Raw genomic sequence first — 16,368 nt, 5'->3', positions numbered from 1 at the left:
AAACCCAGTTATGTTTCTGGAGTTAAACCGTGTCCAGGTTTGGAAGCTACTTGGTTTACTGAAGCCATAGTGAGGAAGTATGACTAATTCAGCATATGACAACGTGTTTCAAGTTTATGACGTGCTAAAGCAACTCAGAACGTGTATACACTTCTTTTTGCTTATCTACACAGGAGGCTATACAAGCACTTCTGGTGCCATGAAATGAGTTTTTTTTTGTTTTTTGGTTTTTTTGGCGGTACGCGGGCCTCTCACTGTTGTGGCCTCTCCCGTTGTGGAGCAGCACAGGCTCCGGACGTGCAGGCTCAGTGGCCATGGCTCACGGGCCTAGCCACTCTGCGGCATGTGGGAATCTTCCCAGACCGGGGCACGAACCCGTGTCCCCTGGATCGGCAGGCAGACTCTCAACCACTGCGCCACCAGGGAAGCCCCGACATGAGCTTTTTTAATGTTCATATAAAACTACTTCTGGTGTTTTAAAGTAGCTTAAAAAAAAAAGCCACTCCTTTTAGTTAATATAAATAGTTGCTTAAATAAGTATGAAGAACTGAAAGTCAGAAACAGGAAACTGACAAGACAGAGCTGGGAACCATGCCCCACCCACACCCTGCCCCCTGCTGCCACAGATTCACCATTTTGAAGGGCCCCAGCAGATTAGGTTTATTTAAGAGGCCAACAGCTTTTCTGACTGCCTACCTGGAGATTCCATAAGATGCACTGAGCCCTATACAGAAAAACTGCATGCAGCCAGAATCTCAGTGAGATGGTCTGAGGACACTTCATTCTCAGAAAAGATGAAGACATACTCTTGGTTTTATTGGTAGAAATGGTCTTTATGATGTCAAACCAAGTAACTTCCCTAGCTTAGCTGTTCTCCCACTTCCAGAGGTGAAGAACATGATCATAAAAGGAGCAAGTGGCTAGAAGGCTGACGTCAAAGGTAGCTGCCTCCAGATACTGGTCACAGTCACAGATCTTGATCCCTGAGGCATGCAGCCGGCCGCCGTTCTTGTCCTCTGCAAAGGGCTGGAGAGGAGTCTTCAGCCCGCCTCCACTGTGGTGTTTGGTACCACCCTCTCCATCAGCATCAGCTAGACGCTCAAAACAGGGTGCTGGCGACTGGGCCGCAACTTTCAGGGTATAGGCTGGGTCTGCTGTTTTGGCTCCTGGGTCGCTGCCAGGAGAGGACCCCAAGCAGCATGACGGATGGGTCTGTGGCAAGTGGCGGAAGTACAGCCAGGACCAGTCGACTCCATACACCAGCGAGTTGGGCAAGGTGTAGGACAGAGTGACTGGGAACACTTCCTGATTCTCCTCTGGAGCGAGAGACAGGAGGACACGGGGAACTTACCCAGGGTTGATCTCATTACCCCCACCCGATGGCCCTACCCACCCTTGAAGCGAGACAATGTGCCAAGAGCAACCACTGTGTGTCACGCAGAGGACTATCAAGACACGGACAGACAAGCAGAGAAGCACAGACCATCATCCTGCAGGGAATGCACTCTGTGTTCCTGAGAGAGGAGTCAGTCTGCACTACAGAGCTAACCCGTACCCTAACCCTACAGAGCTAACCCTAACGTGTACCCTAACCCATACCCTAACCCTAACCTGTTCCCTAACCCTAACCTGTACCCTAACCCTACAGAGCTAACCCTAACCCTAAACCCTAACCCTAACCCTACAGAGCTAACCCTAACCCTAACCCGAACCTGAACCCTTAGGACTCTGGCAGAAGCTCCTCGTTAAGACTTAAAAGCAAAGGACAAACGAGTGAGCCAAATGGAGGGAGAGGGGTGTATGAGAAATAAAGCGAACAGCACGTGTGAAGCACAGAGGTGGAAAGACCCTGGTGTGCGTGAGGAACCACACATGAGTGGATGTGGCTGAGGTGTCATCAGGAACTGGCGACACGTCAGAAGGTCCTGTGATGCAGAGCTCGGAGTGCTGCATTAGAGTTTGGACTTGAGCTTGGAAAGGGAGTAACTCACTGAAGAGTTGAAGCGTGAGCAGCTTTCCTTATGGTGAGTTGCTATGGCAACTCTGAAGACAAGAGGGCAGGACGGGCAAAGGCCCGGCCTTATTCTGGACAGAACACGGCTGAGAAAGTGTGAAAGTAATATGCGACCAGAAAAAGAAATGATGAGGTGTCACCAAACCTGAGATGGTCAAGGATCCAGGGCAAGGCCGAGGCTGGCAAGAGCAGCCTCAGAAAACTAGTGGCCAGTGAGCTGGGGATGTGGGCTTAGAAAACTGTCACCAGCCGGAAGGCCCAGTGGCCGGCCATTCAATCTTCAGTTAGCCTGGATGCCACTGCCACCTCCCAAGTGCAGGGATCAATGCCACTGCACTCTGAATTGTGATCAGAATCTGAATCACGACCAGAATGAGCAGGGATGTGGAAAGGCTGCAGCTGGAATCAGGAAACACACCAAGGATACAACCAGGGCCCTGGAGATCCTCCTCCATAACCCAGGGCTTTACCTGAGCAGAGGCAGCTCCAGAGAGGAGCTGGACACCAAGCTTCCCCTGAGAGCACAGAGGCGCCCCGGCACCACCACCGAAGGAAGCTCCCAGGAGACCTCCTGCTCCGTGGTGTGCACGCTGGGGTACCGGGAGGTGAGGGTCACTGGGACAATAAAGGCGCACTGTAGCCGTATATCCAACCAGTGGCAGTACCCGCTCGTGGCCCAGGTGGACACAGCAGCCTTCCTACCACACAGTAACAGCACGTCCGCTACTCAGGCGCAGGTGTAGCATGAACTGAACAACCACGCTGGGCGACAAGAAGTCACAAAGTTCCATAAAGTAGAAACAGTACAAGCAACACTCTGATCACAACGCAATAAAACAAAATAAATAATGTGGTCAAAATACGAAAAATTGCTTCCACCTAGAAATTTTAGAACCTTCTACTAAACCACACTTGGGTAAAAGGGGAAATACAAACTCAAGTCATAGAATTTCTTCATAAAAATGAAAGTGAAATTACTACATATCAGAACCTAACAATGTGCTTAAATCAGAGAAAAATTCAGACATAAAAACACTTAATGCAAAGTAATAAAGAAAAGTGAATTGTATTCCCAACTCAAAATGCTAGAAAAAGAACAAAGGAGGCACAAGGAGAGAAACAACAAAGATAAAAGGAGAGGTTGATGAGGTGGAGAACAGAAACCACAGGACTATAATAAAAAAGTAAAACCCTGCTTCTTTAAAAGAAGTAAAATATACATGCTACTAACTAACCTAATTAAGGAAAAAGACATAAAAAATATTGTATACTTGCATAAGTATACAAAGTAAAACATGATAAAGGGGAAATAACTATTAGAGAAGAAATTCTTTTTTTAAATCAAAGTAACTTTACACATCTTTGGGCAAATAAATTTCAAAATGTAGATGAAATGAATAGCTGTCTAGGAAAATACAGTTCACCAAAATTGACCCCAGGCCTTCCCTGGTGGTCCAGTGGTTAAGAGTTCACACTTCCACTGCAGGGGGCGTGAAGATCCTGCATGCCACCTGGCGTGGCCCAAAAAAAAAAAGAAGAAAGAATAAAGAGAACAAAATTGACCCCAGTAGAGACATAAAGCATAAACAAACCAACTTCCATAGAAAAATATAGAGAAAGTTAACACAGAACCATCACTGAAAAATATATCAGGCCCAGATAGTCTCACATGAGATTTTTTTTTTTACCAAATCTTGAATGAAAAGAAAATCCAAATGGCATATAAATTATTCAAGAGAAAATGAAGAAAATTTTTCACACTTTTGGTTTTGATTCTCACATGAACCAAACATAATGCTGCTAAATAGCACAAAAGAAAGTCTGTGTCTCCTTTGAACATTAATGAAAGTCCCAAATAAAGTATTACCAGAGTCCAATACCACGCTAAAAAAAAATAACATACCTTCCAAAGACACACAGATGGCCGAAAGGCACATGAAAAGACGTTCAACATAATCAATCATCAGAGAAATGCAAATAAAAACCACAATGAGATATAACCTCACACCTGTCAGAATGGCAATCATCAAAAAGACCACAAATAACAAATGTTAGTGAGGATGTGGAGAAAAGAGAACCCTCCTACACTGTTGGTAGGAATGTAAATTGGTGCAGCCACTGTGGAAAACAGTTTGGAGGTTCCTCAAAAAACTGAAAAGAGAACTAACTACTGTATGCTCTGGCAATTCCACTGCTGGGTATGTATCTGAAGAAAATGAAAAAATTCAAAAAGATATATGCACCCCAATGTTCAGAGCAGCATTATTTACAATTGCCAAGATATGGAAGCAACCTAAGAGTCCATCGACAAATGAATGGACAAATAAGATGTGATGTATATATACAGCGGAATATTACTCAGCCATAAAAAAGGATGAAATTTTGCCATCTGCAACATGGATGGACCTGAAGGGTATTATGCTTAGTGAAATAGGTCAAAGAAAGACAAATACTATGTGATATCACTTATATGTAGAATCTAAACTATAAAACAACTAGTGAATATAACAAAAAAGAAAGAGATGTAGAGAACAAACTAGTGGTTACCAGTAAGGGGAGGGAGGGGGGAGGGGCAAGATAGAGGTAGGGAATTAAAAGGTACAAACTATTATGTATAAAATAAATACACTACAAGGATATATTGTACAGGGACTTCCCAGGCAGTCCAGTGGGTAGGACTCTGTGCTTCTACTGCAGGGGGCATGGGTTCAATCCCTGGTTGAGGAACTAAGATCCCACATGCCGTGGCCAAAAAAAAAACCCAAAAACAAAAACAAGAAAAGGATACATTGCACAGCACAGGAAATACAATCAATATTTTATAATAACTATAAACAGAATATAACCTTTAAAAACTGTTAACCAGTATATTGTATACCTAAAACATAATACTGTAAATCAACTATACCTCAAAAAAAGTTTTTGATAACTAAAACAAAACAAAACCATACACAAATGGGATTTACTCCAGGAATATATTCCATATTAGGAAACCCATAAACAAAATTTACCATATTAATATATCTAAGGAGAAAAATAATACAGTTCAGTAGATATTATAAAAGCATGTGACAAAAAAATCAACAATTCCTGATTTTAAAAAATACTCATGAAAACATGGATTGATGAATACTAAGCACACACGTTAGTCCTTATATATCATCAAACCAAATGGGAACCAGCAGGGACCCTATCAAGGTCAGGAACAGGGCTTCCCTGGTGGCGCAGTGGTTGGGAATCTGTCTGCCAGTGCAGGGGACACGGGTTCGAGCCCTGGTCCGGGAAGATCCCACATGCCGTGGAGCAGCTAAGCCCATGTGCCACAACTACTGAGCCTGTGCTCTTGAGCCGGTGCACAACTACTGAAGCCTGCATGCCTAGAGCCTGTGCTACGCAACAAGAGAAGCCACCACAAAATACGAAAAGATAAGAAAGGTCAAGGTTTGCCTGGCAAGGGACCCACAATAGCATAAACTTGAAGTGAGATCACGCAGGTGGCTGTTTCCCTCCAGCCACGTTCTGTGGCTCAGGCACAAGCAGACCGGGGTTTACCAGCACTGGATTCTGCCCAGAGAGAATAAGGAAGGAGCGAGGGGAAGAGTTGAACGATGTTTGGAACACGACGCCGCGGAGCCTACGCCGTCCGCAAGCAGGAGGACTTGGCAAAAGGTGGGACAAGGACGGTTATGAAAGCGACCAGTGGTTAACACACCTCTGGGGGAGAGGTCCCAATAGGGCCAGCAGACTGCTGAATGCAGAAGGTACCAAAATAATTGAGATGGTCAGGGAAGAACCACGGCTGGAGAGCAGCATGCTTGAAACCGAGATTCTGAAGTCGGCAGACGTGCAAGTCATGGCAAGGCCTAGGGGGTGACCCTGGGAACGCGCGGAGCGTGCAGAAGAGCCTGGTGAGGCGAGGAGGCGGGAAACTGGGAGCCCCCGCCCAGGCCCCCCACTCACCTATTGCCTTTTGGCAGTTGAAGATCGTAAAGCCACCGTGCATACACGCTGCCAGGAGTAGGTGGGTGTGGAAAGGGTGCCACTTGAGCCTCCACACCCCGCCCTGCACGGGCACGTCCGCCAACGGCTGCTTCATGCTCCGAGTGTCCCAGAGAAGAACGTGCTCGTCGTAGCTAAAACCCATCGACCGCAGAGAGCATGCAGGAGAGCAAGGCCCCGGGGCAGCAGGGGTCACCTCCCGAAGACCCAGCTCACTTCCCCTCCAGGACACGGTTCCTTTCCCAAACCCCGACGCCCGCACTCTGGGTGGAGAGTTGGCCCAGTCAAGCATCACAATGGCCAACAGGGGGAAAGGAAGTGACGGTGCAGGAGGAACCCACGTGCACGGACCCTAGGGGACTCACCTTCCCGTGGCCAAGATGTTCTCGCAGTGGGGGCTACTCTGGATGCTGCACACGCCCATGGAGTGTCTGAGAGCGAGGGATGAGCCTGAGCAAGCGCCCGGCAGCGCTGCTTCTCCCGCAGAAGGCCGCGGCGGGGGCGGGAAGGGCTGGCCCCCCACGCCGAGCACTGGCCCCTCAGTGACTTACCTCCTGCTTGTGAACACGGGTGTGCCAGGGGTCCTGGTGTCCCAGCCTTTCAGAAGGCCATCGTCCCCACCTGCATGGAAACAGAAACACCCACTGATGAGGAAGGGCACTGACAACAGGACCTGGCCGTTTCTCAGGGAGTGGGTTTATGTCTGTGAGGAAATTCTCATGGGTGGCTTTTCTCGGGTTTCAGGCTGCCACAGGCAGGGGAGCCCCAGAAACAGTCACCCCTGTGCTGTAACCGTGTCTTCAGACACCTGCAGGGAAGAAGGGAAAGACAGAGGCTACACCCGCAGGAAAAGGGCAGACTTCTATGGGGGCAGAGGGACCAGGTCACACAAGACCCAACCCCTCGGGCTCCAGATGCCAGGAACCAGAGCGGCCCGTCGAAGTGCTCCGCACAGACCTGCAGGCAGGAGGCATCAGAGGGGGAGGCTTTGTAAGGTTCTGGAACCTTGGACACACCGCCATGTGTTTTAAAGAGAAACGCCCTTTGTAACCTTACAGTAAAAGAGCCCTGTGCTTGTTTGGGGGAAACTGAAAGGATAGAAAGAACAAGGGAGCTGGTGCCCTGACCCACAACCAGTCTTTGAAGAAAAGCAACATGAAGATAGAATGTCATGGTATCTCGAGGGAAGGGAAGAAACACTGAAGAGGAAGACCTACAGAGAGGACAAAAAGGAGCAAAAAAACAACCACGTCTGCCTGAAACTCCATCCGTCCCTCATCTACCACCCACCCACCCACCCATCCACCATCCATTCACCATCCATCCACCACCCACCCATCCACCATCCACTCACCATCCACCATCCACCCACCGACCCATCCACCCACCCATCCACCACCCACCCACCCATCCACCATCCATTCACCATCCACCATCCATTCACCCATCCATCCACCATCCATTCACTCATCCATCCACCACCCATCCATAAACCATCCATCCACCACCCATCCATAAACCATCCATCCACCCACCCACAGGTACTTACTGAGCACACTACAGATCCCTATATCAGACAAAACGGATATGGGATGAACGTGATCTATGACAAAGTGGATCAGCAGAATCAGTCCATCCAGGCACTGAGCCTGTGTGTGAGCCTCAAATACAAGCTGCCATTCTGTGGCAAGTTTGTGAAGAGAACTGGTGTGGCTTCTTTACACACCGGTCTCTCCTCTTTCTCTCACACTCCACATTTGCTCCACCAGGAAATCCTATTGATCGACCTTCACACAAGGCGGTCTTCCCACTTCTCCTGCTCTCCACTGCTCCCACCTTGGCCTGAGTCATTCTCACACCTCACCTGCATGGCAGGTCTCCAGCCTACACCCTCACCCCCTTGCAATCTATACTCAACATACTAGCTGAAGGGATCCTCTTAAATTTTTTAAAATCTATTTTTAAAATTTATTTATTATTATTATTTATTTTATTTTATTTTTTTTGGCTGCATTGGGTCTTCGTTGCTGTGCGCAGGCTTTCTCTAGTTGCGGCGAGCAGGGGCTACTCTTCATTGCGGTGCGCAGGCTTCTCATTGTGGTGACCTCTCTTGTTGCGGAGCATGGGCTCTAGGTGCACGGGCTCAGTAGTTGTGGCATGCAGGCTCAGTAGTTGTGGCGCATGGGCTTAGTTGCTCTGCGGCATGTGGGATCTTCCCGGGCCAGGGCTCGAACCTGTGTCCCCTGAATTGGCAGGCAGATTCTTAACCAGGGAAGTCCCAGATTCTCTTAAATTTTAAAATGTAAGTCGGGAAATGTCATTCCTCTGTTCAATATCCTACAATGGCTTCATTCTACTCCGAGCAAAAGCCCAAGGCCCCCCTGTGGCCCGCAAGGCCCCGTGCCCTGTCTCTGTGACTCCTGATCTTGCCTTCTCTATTCTACCACTCACTCATGTCATTCTGGCCATACTGGCCACTCGCTACTCTGAACACACCAGGCTCTATAATGGGACAACCTGCACCTGCTTGCAGCACCTGATGCCTTCAGCCTGTTCTAGCTTTCTTCTTTCCAAAGCACTTGTCACCTACAGTGCCTATTATGCTTAGTGTTCACTGTCCATCTCCCCCCAAGTGACGAAAGTGCAATGAAAGCGGGGACTGTTGTCTCTTGCTCACGGATGCCTCCCGAACCCCTAGGACAGTGCTTGGCACGCAGTAGGTGCTCAATAGATGTTTGTTGGATGAATGAATTGGTGTTGAATTATTAAATCACTGTGCTACTACACGCTTGCTCTGAATTAGCCAAGCCTCCAGGTAGAAAAACTAATCTACAAATGAGAGCTCAAAAAATTAAATCTTTATCGTTCTCCCTGAGTCTGTTCAAGGGTGCGACAGCAAATACTCCAGAAAGAATCCTCTGTCAGGGGAAAAGAAGCACACAAAATCATATCAGGATGAGCGGGACTTCCCTGGCGGCCCAGTGGTTAAGAATCCACGCTTCCAATGCAGCGGGCTCAGGTTCGATCCCTGGTCAGGGAATTAAGATCCCGTAGGCTGCACAGCGTGGCCTAAAAAATTAATCAATTGATTGATTAACTTTTAAAAAGAAGAAGAGAAAGCCAACAAGACACAGACTCAGGGGAGCAGTGAGCGGACAGAGATGTGTGATTTGGGTGAGCAGACCTTGTCCTGGGGCCGGGACATGAGGCAGGCGCAGGTGTGTGACAGGGCAACACAGGGAGCACGGGGCTCAGCTGGAGACCCGCGGAGTGAGGCGCTGGGAGCATCCCTGCACGAGCGCTGCGGTGCTGGCAAGACAATGCAGAAAAGCTCAGGACACAAGGTCTGGTTAAACACACTGTTTGTGGAAGAGACACAGTAACTGAAGTCAGGAGAGCAGCAATGCGAAGTGAGAGGAAGATCCAGAGGTCAGAGAATGGTGAACACTTTGGTGCAGAGGGAAAGGAGCCCACAAAGCAGACGGAAAAGAAGCCAGAGAAAGAAGGGGAAAGTCCAGATGGCATGGCGTTGATGACCCAGGGAAAAGAATGTGCGGGGAGTGAGGGGTCGCGCATGTGAACACTGCTGAGAGGCCAAGAAGAGGCCGATGTGCTTCCTGGACTGAGCACCACAGCTGTCCCTCAGGGCCTCAGCAGGAGCTTCTGGGGGCCCAGTGAGATTGTGCAGCATCCTGACAGGCCAGCAGAACACCCCTGCAGCCCTGGCCTCCCCGTCTCGCCCTGGAGCTCAGAACACTACCAGCAACTGGACGCAGAAAGGGATACGGGCGCAGATGGTTTCTTGCCTCTGCAAATTCAGCAGCTCCTCTTCTGTCTTCTCTCAGAGACCCATGCCCTCCTCTGCCGTGAGCGTGAAAGGAGTTGACCTGAACTACCTTGTTCCCACGTCAGCATCCCGCTCCATACACACCACTCTCAATACCAGAAAGTCAACCCTCTCTCTCTCACGCTTCCCTTTCCCTAGGAAGATAAACTACTCCAAAAGGGAACAGACAAGCCTGAAATGCATGACAAGTCACTACTGGACCCAAAGTACCAGGTGGAAAGCAAGGAGTTCCGACTGGATTTCCGAGCGTGAGCAGAAGCATCCAACACTCAGAGCAATGGAGGGGGGCGGCGGCTCCCAAGGGGGCTGCTCCAACACTGGGGGCACTGCCACCCAAGACCCTGCAGTGCCTGCAGCAAACTGCACTTTAGTCTCCGAGGAGCAGCTAAGTGAACACCAACTACAGCTTTTGCCCCAGAAAACAGACTTTCGGAAAAGGTCTTTGAGATCCCAACGTGGCCAGAATCATGCCCTTGGCCTGTACCTCCTCAGCAAATCTTCATAGAGGGGCGCCCAGCGGAGGAGTACCAACCTGAATACACGACTTCCGTCTGCCAGTAATCGAAAGCAGCAGCCCAGGCCTCAAAGTGATGGGCCTGCCACGTGCCCACAGCCTGCATTCCCGGCCCTGCCTGGTACGCCTGCAGGAGATGGAGCTGCCCGTTGGAGTCGCTGCTAATGATCTTCAAGGGCTGGTCACTGGCCCTAGACACAGGGAAGCAGTGGGGAGATCTGGCTGAAATATATCCACTGACCCAAACTCATCGCCTCTTCTGGCTCCCAACCAGTGGCCCTTTATGCCCCCAAGACATGTCACAGAGAGGCTCTCCAGGACCTGATACGGGGACACGCTTCTTAAGAGGCTTGCCTGGGCAGAGACCAAAGCTACCAGTAGCTTGTCAAAATAAACCAGGGTCCGCTTCTCCTGATGAAAACACTCTTTTTAGATGAGGACTGGCAGTGATACTCCCAGGCTTGGGGAGCCACAGTCGAGGCTAGCACAAGGTGGCTTTCCTTCTCTCTCACATGAAAATAGGAAGGGACCCTCAGAGGCAAGACCCAGGCCTGTCACCGCTGGCCCTCACCTTCCGGCTCTCCCAGTGGACCAGTCCAAGGACAAGGCCAGACACTGCTTTTCCAGGGCAAAGCGGGAGAACGGCTGTAGTGTGTAAGAGTTCTGCTGGAGAGAAAAGGACGCCATCACAGAGGAGCAGCCCCGGAACCCTGAGAAGGCTACTCCCCTGGCTCGGGTACGCCCTGCTTTCCTCATCCACTCGGCGAACAAAGTGTGTCAGTCACTCACTCACAGCAGAACCTGAGGACAGGGACGTCCCTGGTGGCACAGTGGTTAAGAATCCACCTGCCAATGCAAGGGACACAGGTTCAAGCCCTGGTCCGGGAAGATCCCATGTGCCGTGGAGCAACTAAGCCCGTGCGCCACAACTACTGAGCCTGCGCACCTAGAGCCCTCGCTCTGCAACAAAGACAAGCCGCCACAATGAGAAGCGCGCTCGCAGCAACGAAGACCCAATGCAGCCAAAAAATAAAATAATAATAATAATAATAAAAAAGAACCTGAGGACACTGCAGACGGCCCAGGCCCTCCAGAAGCGCTCACACCTGAAGGAGGACTTTCCCACACATGTGACCCCAGGGGAAGCAGGTCTCTGCTTCTCAGACTCGTCGCTGTCCAAGCCCTCCTCGAGACTACTGCAGGCTCCAGGGAGCACCGCTGGTGCGGGTTCCCCACTGCCCAGGCCTCCAGGGACAGAGACAAGGAGAACTTTCCTCTGATTCTCTTTCAGAAGCCACAGCTAGCCATTCAAATGCTGCTTCTCTTTTCTGAGGTCTAAGTTTTACTATCTAAGCAACCTAGACGGTGCTCAACTCGATCAACAGGGTTCCAGCAGCTGTATCCTCTCTTGGGTTTACCCGTTCCTGCCTCCAGCTCTGGTTCTAGATATCCTCCTCAGATATTTCTTCCCTCTTTCCTAAGACAGGGCTGCTGCTCTCAGCTGGCCTGAAGCAAGGACCTTGCTATACAAGCCCTCAGGTGCCATGAACCCAAGGCCAGCTGGACCTCTGCTCCAATCCCACTTGCAGCACCTACATTAGAGTGGGTTCCCCCACAGACAGGGCACGGTCTTGTGGGCTGTTGCCTTCAACCCACTATATGCCTTCCCTGTCCCCTCCCTCCCCCAACACGTGGTCATTTTACAAATGCACAGTACAGGATCACTGTCAGATGCTTGGGAAAATACACGTAGGAATCACGTGCTCTCCAAATTATCAATGAGAAACACCACTTTCACCCAGTAAATGCGCTGCTCTTCTTAGCCCCAACATCATCAACCCAGGATGCTGGCCCAGGCTTTCCTTACAGGACTTTCAGGTCCACTGACAGCCCCTCTGCTGATGACACACAGGTGTCCTCCCCTTGGAGTTAGATACAGGACCCAATAACTCAAAATAGACCATGTGCTACCTTAGAATGTTTTATGGTACAGTTCACCGTTGAACAGAAAACTATCCTAGAAAAATGTTTGTATCAGCACAGCCTCCCTCCCAAACCCCCTCCATGCAGGTTCCTTCCACCCTCCACTAAGCCTGGCCCCAGTCACTGACCTCGGATCGCACCAAGCGGAGTAGCTCTATGGACCCAGAAGCATCTGCCACTCCCAAGAGTGCATGGCCGGCCACCGCAATGGGGCACCTGAGGAGATAACACACGTGCCGGTCACAACACAGGATGTGCCAGAGTACAGGAGAACACTATGCGTCCCCGAGACTCATTGTTTACATTTCAGCTCCAGGGAATTCTCTGGCGATCCACTGGTTAGAACTGTGCGCTTTCACTGCCGAGGGCCCAGGTTCGATCCCTGTTCGGGGAACTAAGATCCCACAAGCTGCGCAGCACGGCCATAAATAAATAAATGTATTTATTTCAGCTCCAAAACCAGGTTGGAGCCTACAGTTCCGTTCCAACAAGATCACTCAGCTTAGGAAGCAGAAAACTAGCCTCACCTCCCAGACTGACAGTACCTGTAGGGCTTGGAAACTGAAAAAAGGAAACGAGCCCCGAGGCCACAGCATCCTCCAAGCGCCAACAGGCAGGCAGGACAGCACAGTAGAGAAACGAACCCAAACTTCAGACACTCCCCCGCCCTGCTGAATGCTCTCAGGCATCAGGCTCCTCTGACCAAACAATCAGGTGCTCATGACAAATTCCAAACAAGGGGAACGGTTATCAAAGTTGTACCATTTCATGTCCAGGATCGCCGAAGTATCTCTTCTTTGGACCTCAACCAGGGGGCAAGGAGAGCTGTCCTCACTGAAACTATACAGGTAGAGGCGACCCAAACGAATTTGAGGCTCATCAACATCCAGTCCACTCTACAAAAAATGCAAATGTGTTCTCTGATTACCTTAATAAATACTGAGGAACCCAAGGGATGGGAAAAGGGACTGAGGGAAAGAAGAGGTTTGCCAAGACTCCGGACCTCTGCCTGGAAGCAGCACGGATGATTTTCCGAGCTGGAGAAACGTCTCTTCTCTTGTACGTGATTAATGAGTAGGTGGATAAACCCTGCTGGACCCAGGATGGGATGCTCCTTCTAAATGGGCCAATAGGGAGGAGCTACAGTTAGGGTCCCCACAGGACACAGTTTGCCTGGGAGAGTCCTGGCTTAGGCCTGTTGCTCCGGTGCCATTTTTCACTCTTAAAAGTATCCTGGTTTGGATCCGCATAGCTAGATGCCTTCAAGAGATTACGTACAGCTCCTATGAAATCCCATTTTCTCTTTGCTCTAGACTTCATCCATAACCTTGACGACGCCTGCAGAGAGACGACATCCCGCTTTCAGGATGCCCTGTCTCTAACCTACACTCTGGCCACAAGGCCAAGGTCGCATCCACACCTCCTGAACGACCCCACACAAGACTTTTCCCTTTCAGCCTCCCCCGCAGCAGATCACAGAGATCTCAAAGCCTGTGGTCGGCTCTGCCTCTCAAGAGCCTTTTCTCGCTCTTCTTGAGAGAGGAGTTCGAGTCTGAGGCTTTAGGTGCTCGGGAAATGCCACCTGAGATCGCAGACCTGCAAACCCACGGTGAAGACCTCCCTAGGCCACGATGGCCCCGCGCACCTTGCTCTCCGGGTCGGCGGGCTGGTCCTCCGGCTTCCGCAGCTGGTAGGTGCCGCACGCCAGCAAGTGCCTGCAGCCCTCCAGCGGGCACCACTCCACCGAGTCCACGGTGTGCTCCGTGTCCACCGCCTGCAACAGCCGGACGCGACTGCCGGCCTCCCAGCATTCGGAGGAGGACGCGGCGGCGACCGGGGTGGCGGACAGCGGGCGGCGGCGAAGTGAGGAAGCCAGGCTGACAGCAGGGTGCCCGGGCCCGCGGCGCCAAAAAGGTGCACAGCCCAAGGGGCGGTACTTCTCCCACTTCCGCCGTCGTCCCCACGGCTTCTTCCGGGGAGGGACTTCCGGCCCCCGTGGACGCCGGCGTGAGGCCGAGATCCCACGCTCAGTACCGGCCGGCGGACCTCGACTGGCCCCACGTGCCACGGCGCGCCCCCTGCCGTGGCGGCGAGACGCGGGCCTGGGAGGGGACAGCCGAGCGTCCAGCACAGAGTCACGGGCGAGCTGGGCTCTTAAGGGGGCGCAGAGGAGAGCAGGGCATGGAGGTGGGGTGTGCAAGGGGCCTGGGCGTCCAGGGAGCAGAGTCCAGGGTCTGACCCAAAAGGGCTGGGCCTGGCCTGCCCTCTCTCTCTCCCTGGTCATGTCCACCCCAAGGAGCTGCCCATAGGGCAGTAAGCGCGGCGCATCGGTGGGCGCACATCTGCCTGCCAGGACAGCAGAGAGAGGAGACAGGGTCGGCCACAGGGCCCCGAGCACGGGTGGTGGACGGGAAGGTGGACAGAAGGCATGGAGAAGAGCCAGCGTCTGAGCCCCAGGGGCAGGGGTCTCTGCGCCAGTTAGATTTAGGATGAAGGGGCGGACACCCAGCACAGCCACGATCTGAGTTGGTAAACCGGGTATGTGCCGACAGCATTCCATAAAGTCCGTGAACTCTACAGAACAGGTTTGGGGAAGGCAAGTGTCTGATATTGTTATGGATTGAATTGTTGTCCCCCAAAAAGATATGTTGAAGTCTTATCTCCAGTACCACAGAATGTGACCTTTGGAAACAGAGTCTTTAGTAACAGAAGTAATCCAGTTAAAATGAGGTCATTAGGGTGGCCCTAATCCAATATGACTGGCATCCTTTGGAAGGGGAGATGTGGTCTGTTAGACACCAACGAAAGACAATGTAAAGACTGGTAGGTCTCTATGAGGCAAGGACCACCTGAGGCTGCCGGAAGCTGGGAGAGCCTGGAACAAACCTTCCCTAGAGCCTTGAGAGGGAGCATGGCCCTGCCCACACCTTGATTTGAGAATTCTGGCTTCTAGGACCTAGACCATACATTGTTTTCAGCCACCAGCTTGAGATAATTTGTTATGGCAGCTCCAGGAAATGGGACAAGACAAATCCACGTGGCTACCTGGGTAGTTAGCCTGTGGTTTTTGAAGTGGTTTCTATTGCGAGAAATACAGATACCAGTCAGCAGCTCAGATGGCAGCTGAAGGAGAGAAGCAGGAAAGGTTGGTCAGGAAGCAACAGGACACCCTGAAATGGCTGAGCCACACATCTTGATTTGATCTGGTACAAAAGGCAGTCAGGCCAAGCAGCCCCCTACACCTCGCTCCAAACAGGTAAGAAACATGGCCCACGTTTTAACCATGAATGAATGTTGAACTTTCAGACGCTCTCAGATGTGTGGCTACAAAAATCAAGAGGTTCAGGGCCTTCAGAAGAGAAAGGAAACCAGGGGCTGGGTATCAAATAAAGAACAAGGGAAGCAAAGGGGAATAAAAACACTGTGTGGACCCTGGGGCAGCTTCACGAGGGCATCCACTCCAGGAGCCTTGATATGAGCAAACCCTAGGCCCCCATGGCCACCACCCTCTTAGCTCCAGGCCAGACTCAGTCTCTAACAAGTAGCACAAGACACAGCACCATCAGGAGGGGACAGCCACCAGCTACAGCACCAGCTCCTACAGCCATGTTGGACAGCCATCCCCAGGTCAAGGCTATTCCAGATGAGCCATGAGCCACAGCGGCAAGCACCCGGAATCAGGACCCAGCGTGTTATCCTATGGGTCGGCCGACACTCTGACACTTCCCTTTTAATGTAATTTTCCGAGGAATAGCTGACCACAAGACAGTCCTCGTCAGGGAACGTAAAAAGTCTGGAGGGCCAACCTGGCCACTCCCCAAAGGACACAGGCAAGACACACAGCCTGTAGCCCAGGGCCTCCTCATCCCAGGAGCCTGTTTTTAAAAGCAGACTGAGCACACTCAGGGCCCCATGCCTGGAAGACTACCCAAACCTCAACACGCTGGTCTACATCGGATTCCCCACCCCCATGGGCCTGGCCAGAGCTGGCCTCTGAATTGGGAGTTATCC

The 16,368-nt window shown here is 51.2% G+C and overlaps 1 protein-coding gene across 5 annotated transcripts; it reads right to left on the bottom strand.

Moving 5' to 3' along the window:
- Positions 1-669: 669 nt before the first annotated feature.
- Positions 670-14,979, bottom strand: DPH7 (diphthamide biosynthesis 7). 5 transcript variants are annotated; one of them, XM_081236890.1, is made up of 9 exons: positions 14,003-14,974; positions 13,120-13,253; positions 12,486-12,573; positions 10,946-11,040; positions 10,393-10,592; positions 6,565-6,634; positions 6,379-6,444; positions 5,975-6,147; positions 670-1,316 (listed from the first exon to the last, which is right to left on the bottom strand). In XM_081236890.1, exons 1-9 carry the CDS (start codon positions 14,915-14,917, stop codon positions 865-867), a joined length of 2,193 nt encoding a protein of 730 aa, XP_081093016.1. In that variant the 5' UTR covers positions 14,918-14,974; the 3' UTR covers positions 670-864. The 5 variants fall into 5 exon arrangements, with proteins under 5 accessions (XP_081093016.1, XP_081093017.1, XP_081093018.1 ...); XM_081236891.1 differs by having other exon boundaries at positions 10,946-11,037; positions 14,003-14,973; XM_081236892.1 differs by having other exon boundaries at positions 671-1,316; positions 10,393-10,565; positions 14,003-14,973.
- Between the last annotated feature and the right edge of the window lie 1,389 nt (positions 14,980-16,368).

The sequence above is a fragment of the Mesoplodon bidens genome (genome assembly GCF_964165515.1).
Source record: "Mesoplodon bidens genome assembly, chromosome: 6".
In the NCBI taxonomy this organism is placed as follows: Eukaryota; Metazoa; Chordata; class Mammalia; order Artiodactyla; family Ziphiidae; genus Mesoplodon; species Mesoplodon bidens.
This window is presented reverse-complemented; position numbering and strand designations above follow the sequence as displayed.

What these genes read in the sequence shown, in the direction of transcription:
- DPH7 (XM_081236890.1), bottom strand. Translation starts at nt 14,917, where the DNA reads ATGGAATGCTGTCGGCACATACCCGGTTTACCAACTCAGATCGTGGCT. An exon ending in TCCACTGGGAGAGCCGGAAG is followed by an intron (nt 10,593 to 10,945) that starts GTGAGGGCCAGC and finishes TATTTCAGCCAG; the next exon opens with ATCTCCCCACTGCTTCCCTG. An exon ending in CCCGTGTTCACAAGCAGGAG is followed by an intron (nt 6,445 to 6,564) that starts GTAAGTCACTGA and finishes CCTCGCTCTCAG; the next exon opens with ACACTCCATGGGCGTGTGCA.